At 40.6% G+C, this 24,119-nt stretch overlaps 1 protein-coding gene across 3 annotated transcripts in view; it reads left to right on the top strand.

The window, feature by feature from the left end:
- The window catches only part of SLC9A9 (solute carrier family 9 member A9), a 531,610-nt gene that overhangs the window by 41,742 nt on the left and 465,749 nt on the right, over positions 1–24,119 (top strand). For all 3 annotated transcript variants that reach the window (XM_079101085.1, XM_079101084.1, XM_079101086.1), the window contains exons 3-4: positions 5,112–5,189; positions 6,744–6,820. In XM_079101085.1, the coding sequence (XP_078957211.1) occupies positions 5,112–5,189; positions 6,744–6,820 (155 nt within the window). The remainder of the gene's footprint in view (positions 1–5,111; positions 5,190–6,743; positions 6,821–24,119) is intronic.

Raw genomic sequence — 24,119 nt, 5'->3', positions numbered from 1 at the left:
TCTGTTGTTCCAAAGTAACCACACTTTGTGTTGCATAATAGAATATCTAAAAACAAAATAATATGAGTTTTAAATTCTGGTAACTGTCTAAAAATGTACTAGGTGATTGCCACTGGCCACCAGTGTCAAAGTAAAAATCCATCCCCTTACTTGCCCTGCCTTCGGTTCAGGTGCTCAATAGGTCATGTGACTGGTGGCTACTGTATCACACGGACTTAGAATACATCCATCATCACAAAACGAGGTCTGTTGGCCAGCACTTGTCTCTAAGACAAGTCCAGCACTTGACTTATAAGTCTAATGAAAGTCCTATTTGGGAAATATTTTTTAGCTTTCTGCTCTTCTTTCTCCTCTACCCCTCCCTTTGGATGATTTCCCTCCTTTGTATTATAATAAAAAATTTTAATTGTTTAGTCTTTTAAAAAACTCCAAGGACCTTGATTTGAACACAGAGTCTGAAGAAAATGACATGTGGAATTTCCCATCTGGAGGTTGGGACAGTGGCAGATCCAGCCATTTCTGAGAAATTGCCTGGGTTTGGAGTTACTCCCAGAATTCTGATTTAGCAGCTCCTAAGCTTACAGCAAGTCTGAAAGGAACACAAATCTGTTTTGTATATACAAATAAATCCTTGTATGCCGCATGCCATTCTCAGTCTGCCAGCTTCTTCTGGTTGCTCCAGAAAATATAATTCAATAGCACGTTAGTTAACCTGCATGAAGGGAACGGGGCACCCTGATTATTGGAATGTTCTGGTTGAGTGATTAACCTGATTTTTTGCAGAAAAGCTGCTGAGGCAAGGGTTTTGTGAGGAGTTTGTGCCACTGTGGCCGCTCTTGCAGATGATCACAGTTGCATTGCTTCATCCCCCGTACTTGGCAATACATCTCCATGATAAAACCTTCCAACACGCAATGGCTATACTCGCAAGAAGTCTCATAGAAATAGATCAACAATGGTGTCTCTGATCATCCTAGAAAAGAGAGTAAACAGAGAAGCAAATTAAAATCTTCATGTACATTTTTGCATAGTTGGGCAACCTTCAGGATTTCCTGATAATAGAGCAAGTCTTCAAAAAGTGTGCATTGAAAATATTTATTCATATATTTAATTTTATTTAGTAATAAACATAAAGTGCTTCCTGGATGGCAGATAATGCTTCAAGTGCTTTCCAAATATTAATTCATTTAATCCTTATAGTCAGCTTCTTATTAGATACTACATTATTATGTTTACTGTAAAGATTAGGAAACTGAGGCACAGAGAGTTTAAATTCTTCTCTGTGTCCCAGAGCTTGGGACTTGAATCCAGGAAACTTGACTCTGAGTATCCACCCCCTAAAACCACTGCTTTCTCTTTTCTTACACTGTTGGTTTTCTTACAGTAAAAGCCAGAACTTCTGGAGATAAAAAGTGAAATTAAAACATTAATGCTTCTCTCCAAAAGCCATTATAAAACTTCTGGACCAAAGGGAAGATTTATTAAGAGCCCAGAATAAATCATAAAACACACTACCTTGTAGGAGTAGGCTGATTTTCCCAAAGTCAAATAATGTAATATGTTTGATTTATATGTGGGATGGACAAAGCATTGTTTTTACCTTGTGTGTTGATTGTTGTTTTCAAAAGGATTTTTTTACTGAGGGTTTTAAATGAACCAATGTAACAAAAGAGATGACTAGAGTTTCATCGTGCCTACATGACGTAGTGTATAATTCTTCTAGAAGTGTGGAGTGTGTGATAGTGAGAGGAATCCTACCATTAATGAGCTGCTACTATCTAGCAGGCACTGACCTCAGGGGTCCTTAGTTACTTTAAGCAAAACACCTAGACCTGGTTTTTTCCTTTCCTTCCTTTTATCCCTGGCACCTAATTTGCCAAGTGCCCATTTGGTCTCCAGGGTCTCTGGAGACCCTGTTTTCCCCAGCTCCAGGCCACCATCCTCTCTCCTCTTGGTTATGTGGCCCTCACCCATGTGCTGCTCTTGAAGCATAAACCACATCCTCTCTCAACCCTGCTCCAAATACCCACAATTGCCATTCAAAAGCACCCCGAGCCCTGGTCGGTCTCACCTTCTTTGGTCTCACCTCCCCAGCTCCTGCCACCCAGGCCTTCATTCACCAACACATGCAGCTATTTTCTGCCTTAGATCTTTGCATGTGCTCATCTCTCTGCGTGGGATGTTCCCTCCACTCTTCTGTGGGGGGACTTTGCTGCTTTAGCCTCTTAGTTTAACTCTCACTTCCTCAGAAAGCCCTTCCTGGTCATCCCACCTAATCCCTCCTTGCTGTCTCTGACACAGCCCTTTGATCATGTGAGCAGGTAGTTTAGTTGAGTCTGCCTTCATAACTGCCAGGGGGGCTCCCGAGGGCAGGAACTTGGTCACCACTCTGTCTCTGATGTCTAGCACAGGGTCTGACATGAAGAGGTTCTTTATGACCAATGGATTTTCCCATGGGGTAGGATTCACTCGTCTTTAGAAGATGGCCCTGGGGTCAACTGTCTTTGGTTACACACATAGTGAGTGGTCTGTTTGCTTACAATTATAATGACAAAGTCGTCTGGAGGACATTAAGGTGCGGACAGAGTGAATCTTAAGTAACTCGTTATGGCAGAATAAAAGGCAGCGCCTCCTTGTGTTGGGCATGCGGAACATCAGAGTGTAGAAACAAGCAGGCCCGGGAGAAAACACCTGGGAGAGAACCTCAGCTCCTTCCTTTAGTTGCTGCCTGACCTTGTCCAGCCAAAACTTCTCTATGCCTTGGTTTTCCCCTCTGAAAAATGTGCCTGTTCATCATTTTTATCTTTAGTGCCTAGCGTACATCCTGGAATGAATGACCTAATGCAGAGCAAATGAAATGCATGAATTCCCCCTTGTCTTTTTTCCTGTGGGGACTAAATGAAATGTCACACTTAGAGTATCCAGTGACGTGCCTGGGAGAGAGCAGGTACTTGTACCTGCTAAGAAAACATCTCTTTCTTTCTCCTGGCCAACCTCTTCTTTTTCTCAGGTATTCAGTCACAGGTAGTACTCCACCTTGGTTTGGGTTCAGCTGAGGGAAGGCCTGGGAGAGCAGAGGCCTTCCCCACCGTCTCCAAATGGTTCATAAATTGTAACTGTTCTATCAAGTGGTGAACTAGTTATTATGTGGAAAAATGAATCAAAATGAGGGCATGTCCTTTGCTGAAGCATTTGCCTCTTAGAAGGAGAAACTAGAATAATGTGGGTAAAGCAATGATCTAGACAAGAGAGCCGAAGGCCACTGGCCACACCTACTGCAAGACTGGGTAGGAAGACTTTCCCCTCCTTTTCTCCCTCCTTTTGTATGAGGAGCATCACGTCAAGCACCAAGAGATGGGAGCACACGCCATGGTCTCCATTCCTCCTAAAGGAGCAGCTTGTGCGGCCCCAGGACTCCTGGCTGAAGGGTCCAGGAGTTGTCACCTACTTAAAGGCCAGTGCTTAGGGTCCTCCCCCGGCTTGGTGTGAAGAGATGAGCCAAGCCCGCCACATCTCATTTCTCATGGGTTTGACTCTTGATAAACCAACATTGGAGATCCAGGGGGTCGAGAGATTACTGTGAGACCAAGGCCCCCCAGGGCCAGGGAGAGCTGAAAAAGTAGCAGAGGGCTCAGGGTCTAGGATGGAGCCCAGCTGACCACCCTGGATGCTCAGTAGTGCAGGTAGTGGCATTAACAGGTGACTAACTAGGTTTGTGAGTTAGGTAACTCCTACTCCCTCCACCTTCCCCTTCCCATATGTTAATTAGATAAGCAGAGTGGAAGGCCAGTCCCAACAAGGCAGAAAAGAGCCTCTGACATTTCCCAGAGAGGCCAAAAGGGAAAACGGGAGTTAAGAGAGGCTGTTCTTAACTTTTTTTTTTTTTTTAACTTAAACAATCTTTACCTGTAATGCAGGTGAGTATAATGCATTTCATTTTGATAAATTTGATTCCAAAATAAGTACTTATTTATCCTTTCCATTTAAACAAATTATCTACTGAGCAATGAGCCAGACACTGGGAGGCATTGAGGCTATACAGGATTGACTAAGGCATCATTGTGACCCTTGATAAGCTTCCACTTAATGGGGGAAATGGTCAAACCCAACCCACTCATCAAGCGAAGTCCGCAGGAGACACAGATGCTACCCAGGAGGGCCCAAGGTGCTGAAAAAGCACAAGGGAGAGACTGATCAGCTGGGACTGGGACATCAGGCAGATTTCACAGGGACGTCATTTTTGAGATCCAGCTTCAGAGAGGAGTAGCCTAAGTCACACAAGGGGAAGGAAATTACAAATCGTAGTTGTGAAACCCGTGCAGCAAAAGACAGAAGAGCACTCTAATGGCGAGATGGCCTAGTGGTGACGTAATGGGTGGCCTGTGACAGAAAGAGAGGTGGAGGGAGACAGGCAGGGGGAAGGACACGGGGTGGAGAGAAGTGGGGAAAGATGAGGAGTCTATGTGGCTTTGGAGGTTAAAGGAATCCTTCTTTTCAGATGAACCAGTACGTGGCAGATGTTGGATTCAAGAATTCCTACCTCTCATTTCATTGTATTTCATACTTGTGTTTTGGCCAAGTTTATTTTAGCATTTAAGTAAAAACCAATAAAGAAATACTGGAAAAATCCACTTTTCATTTTCAGATGTGTTTTTCCGTAGTCTGGAAAGGAGCTTAAACTTTGAGATAGGATAAAACAGGGAAAACGAAGACCAAATATGTACAAATTTTGGATTTGGAGAAAACGAAATAAATCCTTGTCAGAAGCTAAAATAACTTGAGTACTACTAATTCCTTTGATCAAGAAAAAAGGTACACAATAGAAAACATTTAAAATATGAGAAATTAATAACTAATCAAAAGAAAATGCTTTCTTCCCCAGACAGATTTCCTTGAGTTTTTGTTGTGGTTGTTATTGTTAGTAATAGAATGGGACTTGTACATTTGTGATTTCTAAATTTACATTTTCTCATATTTTTATGTCTTCTAATTTAATAGTGTGTTAATATGCCTCATACAAGCTTAGCCAAAGCAACTATTACTTTTTTTTTAAACATTCTTAATGGCCTAAAGTAACATTTTTCTAACTGTACTTTTGTCTTTTCTGGCAGATGACATTTGATCCAGAAATCTTCTTCAATGTTTTACTGCCACCAATTATATTTCATGCAGGATATAGTCTAAAGAAGGTAAATACATAGTGATCTTTGCTTTTTCTTTTCTTTCTTTTTTTTTAGCCTTAAGTAGAGAATTTTGCTTATACTAAAAAGCAAACCAAAACCAATTATTTTATAAACCTACCTATCTGGTAAGAATATCATCATCTCAGATTGCAGAATAAAGATTCAAACCTGACATACTCATAGTTGTTCTGAACCTACTGTGCAGAATACCCAGACCCTTAGTCACATGCAACTACTGAGCCCTTGAAATGTGGCTAGTCAGAATTGAGATGCTCTCTAAGTGTAAAATGTGCACCAGATTTTAAAGACTTGGTATTTAGAAAAAGAATGTAAACTATCTCAATAATGTTTTGTGTTGATTTCACGTAGCAATGATAGTATTTTGTCTATATTGGGTGAAATAGAACATTATCAAACTTCATTTCACCCTTTTAAAATTTATTTTAACACGGCTAGAAAAATTAAAATGACATATGGCTTTCATTATAGTTCTGTTGGGCAGTGTTATTCTAGATGATTATAATGAAAGGTCTCATGCATTAATATGGGGTTTTTCCATCAGGGTATAAACTCAAGAATACTATTGACCTTCGTGGAGAGAAAGCCTGGTTTTTCCGTTTCTCTTTACTTCCTTAACATTACTTAGGCACAGCCTGACTACATTCCATGGGTTAGTCATTCACATAAGTGTGGAAGTGCAGGTATATGCTATGCCACAGAATAAGGCTCTGGCCTGTAGGTTTTTGAGATGCATGACTAATAAACTGATTTTCTGCTGCCTACCCCGGCCCAGGAAATGCCTGGGATTGTCCTCCCCTTGGCCTGGCTTCTCCAGCAGGCAGGCAGCTTCTGCATTACAGATCTGATTGCTATGTGTGTACTCCAGACTCCCTCTTGCTGTCAGTGCTGGCTGCTCAGATCCCGCAGAAGCACTGAAAGGGAGTTTTCCCAAGCAAGCATTCGAAAAGATGTGGCAGGCTGAATTGATTGAGGTCATCCATTCTCATCCCTAGCTCTAAGGCTAGGCATCCTTTCATGGTTGATTCTTTAAATTGTCCAGATTTTTAACAATTGGTTTCATCATATTCAGAAGAAAAAAAAAGAGAGAGAGAGAGAGAGAGAAGTCAGAGCCAACTAAAGTCAAAAGGCAACTTAAATCTCTTCAAATGGATTTTTTTTTTAATGATAAAGGAGTTACATTTACAAAAAGACTTGAAATGCATCTTCCATGAAATGTCCCAGAGTCCTGCGTAGTCACTCCCCTGTCCCTTCCCTCCTGCTCAGTCCAGCGAGCTCTGGCAGTTGCCTCATCCCTACCCCGGTTGATTTGCAGATGGCTTCCCCCCCTGTTTCTTTCCTTCTTCCTCTGTCCCTTGCAGTGAAATCACTTAAGTCTCCATGGGCACAGTAAGGCCAGGAATGAACTTCCAGAAATAAAATTTGTCTAAACCGTGAGGAAGGGAGGGCTGGCAAAAGAGTACATTTGTTTTTATTTCCTGTTCCTTGTGAATGCAGATGTACTCCATGAAGGTTTGACTTTTGTTTGTTGTTTCTCCTCAGAGACATTTTTTTCAGAACCTGGGATCTATTTTAACGTATGCCTTCTTGGGAACTGCCATCTCCTGTATCGTCATCGGGTAAGTGGCACGCGCAGTCGGAGTTCCAGGTGGTGGGGGGCGGTCAGTGAGCTGTGGGAGGGATCTCACACTTCCTGGACCAGGCTGGCGGGGCCAGTGGTCTGTTTTATCAGTGCATCGCATCTGGGTTTGTTTGGTTTTGTTGCCATGCTGGGGATGAACCCAGCGCCCCACGCATGCTAGGCAAATGCTGTACCAGTGAGTTACAGTCCCGGCCCCAGTTAATCACAGCTTTGTCCATTTTTTTCAATTCAGTTCCAAAGTTTACATATTTTTCAACAAACATGAGGCATCAAATCAAAGCAGACTGCAGTTGGATTGCTGGCTTTTCTCTGTGAGCTTTGGACTTCTGATTTAGGGACTGGGAATCCTTTGGCTTGAGTTATGTGGAACATATTGTGTTATTTTTTTTTTTTTTTTTTTTTTCTTCAACAATGTGGACTGCTCACCCTGCAGATAGACTTATTTTTTTCCCATCATCTTTGCAGGACCCTACTTGTATTTGACAGGAGTACAATAGTAACTATATGTCAAGGGGTTTCTTTTTAAAGGAAAGTTTACAAGAGAGCAGTATGAAGCCGATACATCCAAATGCCAGCAGAATTGTAGAATATTGGGATGGCTTTTTGGTCGATACACTGTAGAATGAGGACTTCTTTTCTCAGTGTATTTTACTGGTTATTCCACTGAGCTCTAAGTCAAACTGTATAGAGTCTGGCTCACAGCTCATCATAAAGCAAAATGTGGTCCAAAACCATGAACCAGTCCAATTTGCTTAAAATTCGATCAAATACATTAAAGCTCCACTATAAGAAAAAAATGTCCAAATGCTAAGACCATGATGATGTAGAAGTCTTAAATGATGTATTACGGTCACCTCTCCCCGTGGGTTTGACTGCAGACAGCTACTGTAGCTAGAACACAAGAAACTGATACTGAGCACACCCTGCCCATGCCCCCAGACTTCTCTCATGCAGTGTTTAGTGCCTTCGTGTGGAAGGCTGGGGAGGTGACAGGCGTCACCTGAAAGCGGCGGCAGGGGGAGGGGGGGGTGTGTCTTAGTTGGGGGCGCTGTTGAATGCTCTCCTGAATTTTTGGGTTCAGACTAGAGCAACTCAATCTATACTGTATGAAAATATTCAGCACCGTCAAGGCAGAGAAGATGCTGAACATGTTAGCACCCGAAGGTGGAGGCTTGCAAGAAGACAGAGGGGGAGGCTTATCAAGTCTAGACACCTAAGTGGTCTTTAAACTATGTCCGTAAATTGATCCTTGATGAAGCGTGTTCTCGGGGGCTTTTCTGATCTGTGAGTATGCCATAGCTTCCTATTCAAAGGTCAAAATTGGCAAAGATCTTCGAGCCTATGTAAGCAAAGCCTCTCACTCTGAAGCTGGTCCATCTTGAAAGGCTCCTTAACTGGGTCATTCTTAGGGCTCTGAGAGGCGGGGCCGTGATCAAGTCCGGACTCAGAACTCCAGCTCCTCACACAGCAGGTCTTGCCACTGCCCCTCCCCTTCTAGAAGTTTCTTTTGCATTCCTATACATCCTGGTACATTGAACCTATACACTGACAGAGGTTTTTGAGATGTGTGGCCTCTCAACAGTTGTCCATTGCTTTATAGCACAAACTGATTTTAGCAGTTTTATAAAACAGGGATTTGAAATTTATAACAGATGCAAATTTTAAACTTTTAGGTAATACTAAATTATGGAATAATCACTTTTCATTATTATCTTGTTTTCTTTGTACAACATATTATAGGTATATTTACATGTACTTATTTTTATTATAACTTTCACTATTATGAAAAAGATTTTTTTTCCCTTGGGTAATTTCATTAATTCATTTATTTATCTACCTAATTATTTACTTATTTTTGCAGTACTGGGGATTGAACCCAGGGCCTCATGCATGCTGGTCAGGTGCTCTACGTCCCCATCCCTTTTTACTTTATTTTTTGAGACAGGGTCTCACCATGTTGCCCAGGCTGGCCTTGAATTTATGATCCTTCTGTCTTAGCATCCAGGGTAGCTGGGATTACAGTTGTGCACCCTTGCCTAGATTTTTGTGGGTTTCTTAATATCTATAAGAAAAAAAGAAACAATACATAATTGTCTGTGTGCATGTGTGTGTGTGTGTTGTATATAATTGTCTTTTTCAAAATATGTCCACTTAAGAAATCTGGTAATTTTCATGTGTTAGAATTGAGAACTACTTTAATTGAATTTAAGAGTTCAACTAACAATTTAAAACATAGAGTGATATGAATAAAAGTGTTGTCTTAAGAAAACTCTTAGAACCAATGTATTTGTACGGGGTATAATAAATAAGAAGAGCAAACATGTATAGGGTGCCTTTTTAATGTGGGTCATGAGAGTAAAGTGCATGGGGAGAGAGCAGAAACATTTCAGGATCTTATCTAGAAAGGTAAGGGACATCACTGAGGAGTTTTAGCTTCAATAAGGACAGGCTGATACTTTAGGAAGGTCTCTCTGCTGCTCATGTGGAAGAGAAATTTCAGAGTGGGGTGGAGATGTCAGGGGACCATTTAAGAGGCAATTTCCACAGGCCAGGCTCGAAATGGGCCCAAACGGTGGCAGAAAGGGGAATGTGGAGTCATCAGTTTGTTGAAATGCTGGGAGAGAATGGCGTCTCCCAGGGCAAGGGCATGAAGGAAGAAGGGAAGGACGTACTACCTGAACGAAGGGAGAGGAAAGGGACCAGGAAACATGTCGCTCAGAACAGGAAGCAGATCAACAGAGGAAGAGGAAGAGGGAGGTGGGCGGCGCCTGACGCAGGGAGGTCCCCTGGCATAGGAATTGTAGTAGCCATTCAATTTGACCCCTAAGACATGAGGCAACAATTTTTATTTGTTCTGTGGATGAAAAATGAAGGGAGAATATTGACAGGTCCAGTTGTTTTAAGTAGGTTATGATAAGAAAGGAGAATTGTTTTTAGGTGTTCGATCTTACATATAATTTCAGAATTTTTGAAAGAGAGACACTTAAATTCAGACCAACCTGATACTATCATAACTTGGTGACCCTTATTACATGAGAGAGAATCAAACCTTAGAAAAGGTTCTATTTTTACAAATATATTTTTATGATAAATTTTATGATAAATATTGTATGTTTAAAAGCTTTATACTATAGACATGAGACGTATTTTGTGATGAATATATTTTATGATATAAATTTTTTATGATAAATTAAGGTGGTAAGAACAATCACAAATATTTCCTGAATACTTGATATGTACTATTATGGTTTGGATGTGAGGTGCACCCCAGGAGCTCACCTGTGAGACAATGCAGGAAGGTTCGGAGAAGAAATGATTGGGCTATGAGAGCCGCAACCCAATCAGTGAATGAATCACCTGGTGGGTGATTGAGTGATAATTGAAGGCAGGTGGGTGTGGCTGGAGGCAGTGGCTCATTGGGGGCGTGACTTTGGGGTATGTCTTTGTATCTGGTGGGTGGAGTCCCTCTCTCTGCTTCCCAATCACCGTGTGAGCTGGTTCCCCTGCCACGCTCTTCAGCCATGATGTTGTGCCTCACCTCAAGCCCCAAGGAATGGAGCCTACTGTCTGTGAATTGGGACTTCTGAAACCCTGAGCCCTCAAATAGACTTTTCCTCCTCTACAGTTGTTCTGGTTCTGGTCTTTTTGTCACTGGCAAAACAAAAGCTGATGAAAACATATACCATTGTACACCATGCTCTTTTTTTAAAAAAACATTTATTTTAGTTGTAGATGGACCCAATGCCTTTATTTCATTTATTGGGCTGGGGATATAGCTCAGTTGGTAGAGTGCTTGCCTCACAAGCATAAGGCCCTGGGTTCAATCCCCAGCACCGCAAAATAAATAATAGATAAATAGATAAATAAATAAATAAATAAAATAATTTTTTTTTTTAATTTCATTTATTTTTATGTGGTGTTTAGGATTGGACCCAGTGCCTCACTCTTGCCAGACAAGGGCTCTACTGAGCTACAACTCCAGCCCCCATGCCCTTTTTTAAAGTAATTTATATGGATTATCTCATTTCATCCTCCAAATAATCCTATTAAGAAGATATTACTTATTACTGTCATTTAACAGATGAGACAACTGAGTTTCAGAGAGAATGACACAGTGGGAAGTAATAGAACTGGGATTAGTAATTAAATAGTCTGGCTCCAGAATGAAATTCTTAATGCTAAAAAAAAAAAAAAAAAAAAAAAAGCTTTGCTTCTGTTTGTTGAATATTATCATTAGAAAGTAAAATTATGTTCATTAGTCAGGATTCAGTAACATGCCACATGTTTCTTCGTGAGCGCAGTAGGCGTTGTCAGACAGGGAGATTTTTACCCAGGAATGTCCCATTCTTGCGGGTAGGAAGGGAAGCCTGGGTTTAGGCAGTACGCATATTTATATGAATTGAGCAGGAGGAAGAGAGGGCTCAGGATGGTCCCTTAGACCGAACCCTGTGAGAGTGACTTCACCAAGGAAGTGACCCTGGTGAGTCACTTAGTGGGGAAGGAGAAGGCAGTCCAGTTCTGCACGCCATGCCACCAAGTTCCTTGCTCTGGTGGACGCGGAGCATGGTGTCAGGTTTCATGTCGGAGGGAGGGTTTCACATCACCTCACAGTCTCAGAGGATGTGGGACCTGAAATGTTTCAATCAGCCAACTAAAGGCCAGGAAGTCCCAGATCAGAAATGCATAGGAATGGGAAGGCCATGGAGAGGGACCATGAGCCCTGACTAGCCCTCAGCCATGGTCTGCTGAAGCTGGGGACTGGATCCGGACAGACTTCAGGTTGGCTCTAGAGCAGGGCTCAGGGGCTTTACAGGAATTAAAATTCTTTTCTTTTTTAATTGAATTGATTGGACTCAGGGGCACTTACCCACTAAACCACATCCCCAGCCCTTTTTATTTTTCATTTTGAGACAGGGCCTTGCTAAGTTGATTAGGGCCTCGCTGAGGCTGACTTTGAACTTGCAATCCTCCTGCCTCAGTCCCCCAAGCCGCTGGGATTATAGGTGTGCGCCACTGCACGCAGCTAGGAATGAAAATTCTTGGGTTCATTTGAATAGATTCTTAATTAAGTTTATTAACTCAATATCTCTTCTGAAATTAGATATAAATCTTTCACATTACACAGGAAAGTTTAACAATATCCCTTTGGCAATAGTATCAAAGAAACCTTTTTTGTTTTGTTTTTAATAAGGATGAACTGTTCTTAAAAAATTCAGCCAGTTGATTTAGTATCAGCCCACATTTTATTACTTAAGGAATATTAGCTTAATCATATCACTGTTTTTTAAAAAAAACATGTAGTTGAAATATTTCTCTATTTAGCTCCTCTACTTTTGGGAACTGTTCCTTTACCTTTGACCCTTTGTCTACCTGTGTACCATGCAAATGTTGCAATGACAACCTATACATTTTGTCCTAGAATTCATTAGTATCTCTGAAATGAGCAAGGAGAACAGTACTCTTTTAGTTTCTCTGTTAACGGGGAATTTAATCAAATTCTACAATATAAAAACTATTTAGAGAAGAAACATGAATCTAAATGATCCCAACATGGGGTGTTAATTTTAAGACAAGTCAACCTTTTAGATTTCCTCCCTGTGCCTAAGCTTTCTACATGTGTCATTTTATTGTCATAATACCCTCAAGAGGCAAGCACTCCTTTTAGGCTGAGACTTGCTCAAAGTTACGTGGCACATAGGCGTTGCACATGGCTGAGTCAGCCAACTACAGAAAGCACGCCCAGGGTCTCCATGACCTCCTTCCCTCCTTCTATCATGACACTATATGTTCCCTGTAGTATTTTGCGATTAATAATTATACCTGCCTGATAAAATAAGCCTTCAGTAATTTCAGATTTTTTAATTTATCAATATGTCAAACTGATAAAAAAAAAACTCTTAAGATTTAACTGTGAACATAACTGCAAAGAAGAAATGTCTTTTATTGGAGGTTTTTGGAGGAATAGTTTGAATCCATTTTACTTCTTCAAATCACTAGATTCTTGGTAACCTACTTAGGAAAACCTGGATTTCTAAACATGAGGTGGTTCACATCATTTGTTGCCAACATTCTTAGGACTATTGGTTTTCTGTTTGGGCTCCTTAATACCACCCTATAGATACTATACCTGACACCTGTCCATGAGTCATAGGAGTGAAGAGGTCCCCAGGGGAGGTTCTTCTCTGCTCTCTGGGCCACCATGCCTATTTACCTGGGGACCTATAGACCCAGGTGACCTTGGCACTGCTTCTGCTGCATCTGGAATTACTGTCGCTCTGTCCTTACTTAGGAGAAGGTATGGTGAGGCTCAGCTTCCAGCACAGACTTCTAAATTTGGAAGAAGGAACACAGTTTAGTCCAGAACCCAAACCTGAAGGTGTGTCATTGCTAGGTGGACACTGAGACACACCTCGGTGCCTTACGCTCTAACCTTGACCAAGAACAGATTAGAACTTGTTCTTACCCCAGGGAACAGGGACTCTAAGAGGGTGCAAAGAAGGACTTCAGGGAGGTAGAGGAACTCCTTCAGGTCCTTGTGGATTTTCCTTGGGAGAGAGTCTGCAAAGATTTCACCATTGCATCAGATTCTCCAGGGAGCTGCAGGTCACAAAGCAAAGAAGCTGCATGTTTTTCAAGAGCCTAGGCCAAGACACAGTCAAAACAGGGAAGCATTTATGTATCTCCATATTTAGTTAGAACTGAAGGCTTCTCTAGGATGGATTTAGGGTGGCCATCGAGTCTGAAATTATGCATTTTATTTCATTATCATGAATTTTAAGGTATTGGCAGTAAGCTAGATGTAGCTGTGTTCCCAGATTTGGGGGGCCATGCAGTATATATTCCAAGAGTTATTGGAGAGAAAGATTGGGTTGTAGGTCTACAAATGAATATTTATTTTTACAAAATAACTCCAAACTGTTTTTTGAAGCAACGGTACCAAATTTTCCTCTTATTTTTTGGCAACTTAAGAGGTATAAAATAAAATTCTATTTTGGTCTTTATTTGTATTTTCCTGATTATTAATTAAGTTGGTTATATTTTTGTATGATACCTTTTTTCTATTTTTCTTTTGAATTGCTTCATTAATTTGGCAGAGTTCTTGATATACCACTCATTTTAATCCATAGTCGCTTGTATATTTTGCAAATACTTCTTAGTTTGTGTCTTCTACATGGTGTTTTCTAGTAAACACAAGCTCTTAATTTTAATGTAGTCAAACTTACAAATATTTTCTCTTACAGTTAGCATTTTAAAATTTTCATGTAGTAAGTCCTTCTCTACCTGAGGATCAGAAAGATATTTTCTTCTGAACTCTTTCAGTTTTGCCTTTCTCAGTAAGTGCATTAATAGCTGGACTGATTTTTGTATATGATTGAAGGTAGACATCCATTTTTTTCTTTAATGAATAGCCAATTATCTTAATACTATTTGTTGTCTGATTTTGTATTTTACCAGGATTTTCTGCTGTGTTTTGTGGTTGTGTTTCTAGACCCTTAATTTTGTTTGATTGGTCTGCATCTCTGTAGCAATACCACACTGTGGCTAATTGGTTCATTTACTGTGGCTTCATAGTCTTTATATCTCATAGGGAAGGACATAAAGGGGTACCTTATCTATTATTAGTTCTTTACGCTCATATAATTTTACTCCAATATATACACTTATGAGTATATGAATTTTTAAAAATGTATGAATGTGTTTTTAAATGCTTTGTTTATCTCCAAATGCCTCACAACTGTTTCTCAGTGTTTTCCTTGGGGACCCAGGTGCACATGAGCAAGAGGAGACATACAGAAGGATATTTTTGGCAGCACTACTTGCAATAGTAAAAACTTGTAAATAACTCAGACTCCATTAGCAGGAAAATAAACAAATTCTCATAACATTATTATGCAGTGATAAAAACAATACAGTCACCTATGACAGCATAGATAAATATCAGAAGCAAAGTCTAAAGTCAACACAGCAAGTCCTATAAAGTACACGTAGGGTGATATCATTTTATAATGTTCACAAATGACCACGATTAAATGACGTCATTTAAGCACTCATTGCAGGTGGGTTTGAAGGTGTACACACTCCCGTGGGGTAAATAAGGGAGTTAAAAACATAAAGTGCTTATTTCTGGGGAGAAGCTAAGGAAACAGGATGGAAGGAAATGCATAGGAGAGAGAACATTCTGGCACTTGGCTTGCGGTATTTTCCCAGTTATTCAATATATTATTATAATGCAAAACTTGCTTATATCTTCTATATAGTCTTTTGCATGTATCAATTATATTAAAAAGAAAAGGAAAGGGACAACCAGTGAAGGGCGGTATTTAATAGATTTGTAAAACTCTGCTTAATCGTGCTACTTATTTCCATTCCTGGGAAACTGATTCTTCTATTGTTTTTCTCTGTGTGGGTTTTAATACGAACAACTCGCTGGCAGGCGGCAGAGGGACCTGCCAGACCCCCAGGTTAGCAGTGACCAGCTGCACACCCCTCCTTCCTCTCTCCTCTCCCACCTGCCTTCTCTCTTTTGTTCTCCCCTCTCTCGGCCCCGCCCTCCCCTGCTTTGCTAACTGCCCCTGAGACTGTGTCTGGGCTGCTGCTGTCTGTGACTCCGCTTTCCATTGGCTGTGAAAAGGCGGAGCTGGAGGCCTGTGGAGTCGGGCTGGAAGGCCCAGGCCTTCTTTGTGCATTCATTTACCCTCTGGATTCTGAGCTGGCAGTAATAGCTGTCACTGATGTCAAAGAGAAAAAAAATAAAAGTTCTGCTTCCCAGACACAGCCAAAGAAGAAAAAAATAACCTCTAATCTGTCGAGAGCAGCTTCCGCGTGGCTTCTTGTGTCCATATCAGAGCGTGCAGAGGCTGGGCTTCTGGCACCAGAGAGGAGGATGAAATTTATGGGAAAAGAAGCAAAAGGCAAGTTGAAGAAGCCTGGGGACAATATCACAGATGTAGTTTGAAGGTAAAACAGGGAAGGTGCTGGAACCTTGTGAGTCTGTACCCAGCCCTGGGCAACCTGGACGAGGTGGGGAATAAGAATGAGGGGCACAGAGTCGGGGGATCACAAAGGGAAGTCAATCACACCTGACCCAAATTAGGATATGTTGAAGAATGATGGGTAAGGCTGTGGCAGTGAAAGAAAGAGAGATGTCTGATAATGAAAGAAAAGTGCATAAATAATTGAAAAGAACTCTGTTCCAACAAAGAATTCACCTGAAGGGTTTTACTATTGAGCAACGTATCCTAAGGATCCCGACTCTTGGATTCCTTCCCGTGAAGCATTCACGTGCATTCACGTACACAATCCACCTTCATTCTCCACTCCCCTTAGAGGTAAAGTGGGATGTTTCTTTCTCAGTCTGTCCAAAGTTTGATGGAAGAACTACAGTAAGTGTGGCACAATTTGCACACACACACCACACACCATTCAGATTACTGGTATTTGCCTATTTTTTTTAACCTTTTATCTATTGCTAAATAACTAAGCTCCCCAAGACTTAGTGCCTTAAAACAACAACCTTTTTATTAGTTCATGATTCTGTGGTTCATGAAGTTAAGCTGGCCTCATCTGGGCAGTTCTGTAGTTTTCATCTGAAGTCACTCATGGGACCACGGTCACCTGGTGATCTGATTGGAATTGAATGCTCTAAGATGGGCTCACTCACCTGTCCACTGGTTGATTTCAACTTTTGATTGACTGCTCTGGGTAGACAGGTGGGATGACCCGCCGCACTCCACATAGCCACACATTCCCCTAGGTAGGCTGGCTGAAGCTTCTCTGTAACGCAGTTAAGCATCAAGTCTGCATTTTAAGATGGTGGGTACAGAAATGTTGGAGACCCAGCCCCAGAAGGCAGGTGACCTCAGTGCATTGTGTTGGTCAGATTATCATGAAGGAAGCTGATATTCAAAACAAAGGGAAACAGGTTTCAGCTCTTGCTGGGAAGTATGATAAAGTCACATTGCAAAAGATGTGCACACAGGGATGGGTTCATAGACTGGATGGCTTATAAAGAGCAAAACTTTATTTCTCACAGCTTTGAAGGCTGACAGTTTGAAATCAGGATGTCAACCTGGTCAGGTTCTGGATGAGGAACCCCTTCAGGACTGCAGATGACTGACTTCTTCTATCTTCCCATCGTGGAAGAGAGCTCTTTGGAGCACTTCTCCAAGTTATAGGGATAGGCCCTACCTCCTAATACCATCATGTTGGGGGGTTAAAATTGCAATATACAAATTTAGAGAAGACACAAAGATCCCTCCCACTGCAGCGACCATCTTTGCAAATAATCTTCCATGATAAGTTGTTATAAAGTACCTTCAGAAATATCAAGGTAACAGCTCACATTAAAAAACAGGACTCAGGCTAGCTATGGTAGTACTTCATCTGTAATCCCAGAGGCTCAGGATGCGGAAGCAGGAAGATCATGAGTTCAAACCAGTCTCAGCAACTTGGTGAGGTCCTAAGCAACTTAGTAATACCCTGTCTTAAAACAAAAACAAAAAAGGGACTGGGGATAAGCACCACTGGGTTCAACCCCCAGTACCCCCAAAATAATAAAATAGGACTTAGAGTAGTGCATGGTGGCACCTTTCCTACTTTGGAGGCTGGGGCAGGAGGATTGCAAATTCAAGACCAGTCTGGGTAACTTAGTGAGACCTTGATTCAAAATAAAATAAGAAGGGACGTGGATGTAGCTCAGTGGTAGAGCACTTGCTTAGCATGTACCTAAGGGTTCAGTCACCACTACTGTAAAAGAGGAAAAATAAACTAGAACTCAGAACATGGTGTGGAACTTATGGCCATGAAAGTAAGACATGATAGAGAATCAAGCTAGCCGTAAAGGGGTTAACACGAGCCTCTTCCATGGGAAGTCCTATAATTCCAGAACCAGCATACAATGAATTCCTGTCTTGATGATGTAAGTGACTTATTAAGAAGTGTTCCAAGGGGCATTCGTGAGAAACTACCCCCACTCAGCCAGACTGGGGAATTATAGGAAAATTTTACTTAATTTGAGAACTTCAGTTTTTTTTTTTCTTACTACCAGCTGTGCAGAGAAGGTGGAGGTGAGGCTGCAGAAGTTATCATTACAGCAGCATCTGCTGGGGGGCTCTTTTCTGGTGCATTTGCCTTCTCAGGAGCTTTGCATCAAGGCTGGTTGGCATCTGTATTCTTCTGGCTGGTGGTGGCACTTTGGAAGAGGGTGAAGCTTTAGGGATGGGGAAGCCTTGATCTTAGCAGCTTATTCACTTCGCTTGAACAGTTTAGGAAGTGGTAAGTTTGCATGTGGATCTGTAGGCTGTAGGGAACTAAATGGGGACTGTACACTTTTAATAACCTACCCTGATTAGGATACAAAAAAGAATATAAGGAAGTCAAGGCAGGAAGTGAGAGAACACTTGGAAGGTGATGGAAGTTTGCCCTGGAGGCTGCTTGCTGGGTTCGAGAGCTGTTTGGGTGATGGAACAGAGTATAGTTGTCTATCAGATTCAGAAAGGGAAAGGGTGACTATTTTCTGGCTTCCACCATATACATTGTGGTTGACTGTCAAGTTCAACCCAATGTGGATGTCATGTGTCATCTCAGCCCTGTGTTTCCTAGTAGGCTTAACTTCTTCATTAGCATCCCCTTTTACTATGAGTCAATACTTACATTTCCAAGAGAATCAATGAATTGATGAGCAGATTCCAGGACTGCATATTCTTTCATTGGAAAAGAGATAGTAGCAATAACAAAAGTTACAAGAGCTAGCCCTTTAGGTTAATTTTCTATACTTGGCCCTCAACTGGCCCATTCTGCATTCATTATTTCATTTAATCTTCACAATAAACATCAGAGATAAATTCTTCTGTTGACCCCCTTCCTTTTTAAAAGTGACATGCCCAAGGCTCAGATTGTTTAAGTAGCTCTTCCAAAATATGATTGATCTGAGAGTTTGTACGCTGAACTTGCCCTTGCAACTTAAATTACATTCTCGGAACTTCAACACATCAGCAGCATCAGCAGCCTGTTAGAAATGCAGAGTTTGAGGCCTTATCCGAGACCTCCTGGCTCTTGTATAGAGCCCTAGGTGATCGGTAGGCATGATAAAATTTGCTTATGCTGCTCTCTTAAACCTAGTAGACAGATTTAACACCATACTTAAGATTTACTAAGGATGGTCCATAGAAATGGAGATACTTTGAACCAGCACTTAATCTATATTATCCAGGCATCATTTAAAGTAAACCAAATCAATGAATTTTATAATTCCTATCCACCAGACTCATATGGATCAAATATTGTATGTGCATCATGTAAAAAGCAATTGGCAGAATACTCAGTCTGGCTTACAGAACCATCACAGTAGAAAATGCTCAGTGTTCTGGTCTAAGGATTTTAGCACTTCAGGTGTGGGAGGTGCTCAATCTGATTTAGCAATTATGCTCTGATGTCATTAAATTAAAATTGCCCCAATAAAAGGAATAGAAGTCAATCTTAACTACCGCTCCAAGATGCTTTATTGCTCTATTTCACAGTTACTTACTAATTCCCCCTGCTTGAGAGGTAGCTATAAAGAAAGTTCCCATAGTCAGGCTGCCTTATCAACAGAATCATGAATAGGAATAATGACATCACCGCTTCAGTATCCAAGAACCAGTGTAAGCTCAGAAGCCACCGCTGCTAGGTGGGCGGTACCTAAAATCTTTTAATTTCATAGGATTCTTGGTCATTTGCCCTCTGGTCGCACCTCCTTCCTTGAAAATGTAAAACACAATTTCAACACTTTTCTGATTTTTTTTCTCATTTTGACTGTGATTTTCTTGGAACCTCTGGTCTGGTGCCAATTATGAATTTGTTTCCTCAGTGAATCCAAGATTCTATATTACCTCTTCTCTCTCCTCAAGTAAGTTCCACAACATACAAAAATCTTAACCATGACAATGACAATTGCTTGCATTTATTGAGCATTTACTTTGTTTCGCTTGTATGCGGTAAGCACTTTTGCTCTTTGATTCCACCTTTAAAGATTTTTTTCTCTAAAACAAGAATATGTATTTATTTTTATAATAAAGTTTTCCCCAATTTGCCTCCTTAAAACAATTTTCTGATTTTTCATTAAAATATTAAAGAGGTTGGCAAAGTCCTTTTATAGATATTCTTATTGACAAAATAGTCTTGCCAAACAATGTTTTATACTAATGGATGAATTTATTAGAAACTTAGGGCTCTCAAGAAAGATTATAGACATAGAATGCACAATGCAAAGAGTGAAGTCTAATGTAATCTATGAGTTTTGGTTGATGATAACATATCAATATTGGCTTAAAAATTGTGGAAAATGTATCACATTAAAGCAAGATGTTAATAACAGGGGAATAAAGTAAGGGGGCAGGTGAGGACATATTTTGAGTACTTTTTGCTCCATTCATTCTTCTGAAAACCTGAAACTTCTTAAAACAATAACATCTATTATTCTAAAATAGAATATTTACATTATAAATATTTTACACATTCTCTTTCATAACAAATAGAGTATTGTAGATATTTCCTGTGACCCCATTGGTTCCATATCAGGTGGGAATTGGAGAGTCTCAATCCCTCTCTAAACCAAGGACTCTCACTTTTAGGATAGTGAACCCCCAAAGCTCATTCGGGTTGTTCTGGTAGTGGCATCTTGTTTGACCTGTTTTCTACACTTCATTTCTGTTAAGGTTTGGATGTGGGGTGTCCCCAAAATCTCACATGTGAGACAATGCAAGAAGATTTGAAAGAGAAATGATTGTGCTATAACCTTAACCTAATCAGCAAAATAATCCCTGATTGGATTAACTGGGTGGTAACTGGAGGCAGGTGGGGTGTGGCTGGAGGAAGTGGTTCACAGGGGTGTGGCTATGGGGTATCTGTTTTGTGTCTGGAGAGTGGAGGCTCTCCCTCTGCTCTTTGATCATCATGTGAGCTGCTTCCCTCTGCCACACTTTTCACCATGATGGCTGTATGTGGACCGAGACCTCTGAAACCCTGAGCCCTTAAATCAACTCCTCCTTCTCTACAATTGTTCTGGTTAGGTCTTTGAGTCACAGCAGCGAAAAAGCTGACTAAAACAATCTCTGTCCTGATGGAACTCCCTAAGACTATCATTAGAAGCTGGACTCCATATGGCTGTTGAGAAACTTGCCATCCAATTAGCCTCAAATATGTGGTGGCCCTCTTCCCAACTCCTTAGATTATGCGTTACAAGAACCATGTTTTCTAATTGCACATGTCTGCCCTTATTTCCTGTTTTACAGGATGGATGTTAGCCTTTCTGAGGTTCTTTCACCTCCTCAAGTGTCCAAACTACCCTATTGATAAAGTCATGGTTGGATAAAAGCTTTGCCAGAGAGTGGCCCTTTTACGTTGTCAATCTAGAATTGATTGTCATTCAATAATTACATTTCCGAAGATCATTTTCTTCTTGGTTATGACCATATATCTTCGTTATAAGCTTTTTAGTTGCATGTAACGTGCCAACATTTTTTTCCCTCCAAATATTAACCATAACATCATCACCAGTCACTACCTAGTTCTGAGTCTTACATGCCACTCACTTCTGTTTCAAAGTTGACTTATGGCTTAGTTTGGGCTCTTCTCTTTGTAGGCAAATCCACGGCTTGTAATATATGCAGATAAATTGCTTACATGATTGGGAAGGTGTTGCTTTTAATTTGCAGCAAAATGATAGCTATTCTAGATTGCAAATTTAAGGCCTCCACAGAAATCGATGACCTGATTACTTAACAAGTTCTCCGCTGCACTTCTCAGGGCTAAATACAATTACAGCCTTATCCCAGCAGAGAGAAATAAAGAGTGCAGGAAAAGGTAAACATTATCCTCTAAGAGTGGAAAGTAAATGGAGATTCATTTGGAAGAATGTAAGCAGTTATATAGTCCATGCTTTAGGAAATCACTTCTCTTCAAAATGGCCTACCTTCTTTTCTTGGAAGGGAACTCTCCATGTTAGAAATATGGAACAAGAGGTCCTCTTTTCATAGTGCTTGAACCCCTTCATGAAGAGTGCTCACACAGGGGGTCCATTTACATTTCCCAGCAACTAAACGAGCTAGGCAGGGACAGGGGTTATCCTGCTTTAGGGATAAACTGAGATTAAGAAAACTGAGATTAAATTATTTTATCAAATACTGTTAGTTAATATTTGTCCAGTTTGCGAATGATATCTATTTCTTCTAATGCCTGAATCTCTGCTATTGCTTTTCATACTTGGTTAAGGGCATACTCACCCTTGAAACCCACTCCCCTATTAATCACTCAAAACAACAAGTAAGGCTTGAGACCTATGACAGATGTGACATATTATAGCAGGATATTATATATATGCATATATATCCATATACATATCCACACACACTTGCACACACAGTGCACTTTTTTAAAAACATGTGATTTCAATTGCTCATCAAGCCAGCTGGGGTATGAAATTTCCTCCTGAAGACATCTCTGAATAAGATCCATAAATAAGTATAAATCCAGTGAAGATGTTTAAGACAATAGAGACACAACTTCATGTCACTGAAAGAGTTCAATGCTGTGTACTAGCGCTCTGTACACAGAAGTTTAGAGAACTAAGTTTAGGCACTGGACAGGAAATTACATGCACAGAGTATGCAGGCCAACTAACATTAACTTGCTGATGCAAGTCAAATTATACTTTTCAGGAGCTGTGTCTGTAATCTTTTCTTAGACTCAACTGATCTATTACTTCCCCTGATATGCAGTTTAGCTCGACTACTTCCATTGAATAGTTTATTTTGTTCTGTTTTGTTTTGGTAAGGAAATTGGTTTTCCTGTTGGAAAAATAGTACAGAAACCTCCCTCAAAGTTTCTCTCTTTTTCCTTCTAAATTTAACTAATTGTCCACATATCCTATTAGTAAAATACAATTACTTTTAAAGATTTATTTTTTACATAGTTGCCAGATGATACCCTGCTTTCTTTTTTCTCTTTCTTCCTCGTATCCCAGTTGGTTCAGGTTACAAGGGACATGCGTAGTTAGGCACTGATAGTTCCAAAAACCATTCTCTGCTTCCACTGACCGCCACATTGAAAAATTCCAGCATTCAGAAATACTTGGGGACTTCTGTTTTAAATTCCCACAAAATGAAAGAAGACCTTAAACATTGAGTTTTCCACAGCTCTTCATATGCTTTAAAAAATGTTTTGAGTGGTATTAATACTCTTCAGGTAATTTAGTCGTGAGCACATATCACAGTTTTAGTATATAATCTTGCTCTCAGGAGAAGCAAAAGTGCCAGGAACAGTGCCATCTGAAGATTTTTCTGGCCTGTGAGCCAGCTGCTGGGTCAGGAGGGACACAAACTGAAAACAAGAATTTAGAAACATTCATGGCCATTTGAGAAAAATCACTTATCTGTTAAATATATTTTAAAAATTCAGGTTCACATTTCGTATAATGCGAAAAGGTCAGTTATTCAGCATTTTTATTGCATTTCACAAAAGTATTATTAAGTATTTAGAAATAATACTACTAATTCAATGAATTATGACTCCATTACAGAGAGTTTGATAAAGTGGTACTCAGGGAAGTCCATTCACAGATTTTCTCTTGTAACGGTGTTTCACATAAGAAAAGAGAATAGTTAGAAAATAATTTTATGTTTATTTACTTTTTGGTGCCAGGGATTGAACCTAGAGGTACTAAACCACTGAGCCACATCCCCAGCCCTTTTTATTTTTTATTTTGAAACAGGGTCTTGCCAAATTGTTTTGAGCCTTGCTAAAGTGTTGAGGCTGGCTTTGAACTTGTGATCCTCCTGCCTCAGCCTTCTGAGCCCCTGGGATTACAGCTTGTGCCACCACACCTGGCGGAAAATCACTTTTAGGTGATTTATTAAAAGTTCAGTTAAATTTCATGAGATAGATTGTATTAGGGTTCTCTAGAGGAACAGAATCAGCAGGAAGTGTGATTATAAAAAAAAGAATTTATTAGATTGGCTTACACAATCAGAAGCTGGATAGTCCACAATGGCTGTCTGCAGCTGGAGAGCTGGAAGAACCAGCAGCTGCGCAGTCCAAGAGGTGGAAGCCCCAGAACAAGAAGGATGAACAGTGCTACCCTAGTCCAAGACCAAGGCTTCTGGAAACTACCTGGAGAATCACTGGTAGAGTCCGCTTTGGAAGTATGAAGAAGTGAGAGTCCGATATCCTCAGACGATCAGCGATCAAGAACAAGTTCAAGAACAGCTGAGCTTGATTCTGCATCTGCTTCCTTGTTCTTC

The sequence above is a fragment of the Sciurus vulgaris genome (assembly GCF_902686455.1).
Source record: "Sciurus vulgaris genome assembly, chromosome: 10".
NCBI lineage: Eukaryota > Metazoa > Chordata > Mammalia > Rodentia > Sciuridae > Sciurus > Sciurus vulgaris.
The sequence above is the reverse complement of the archived record's forward strand: the minus strand, read 5'-3'. Positions and strand labels throughout refer to the sequence as shown.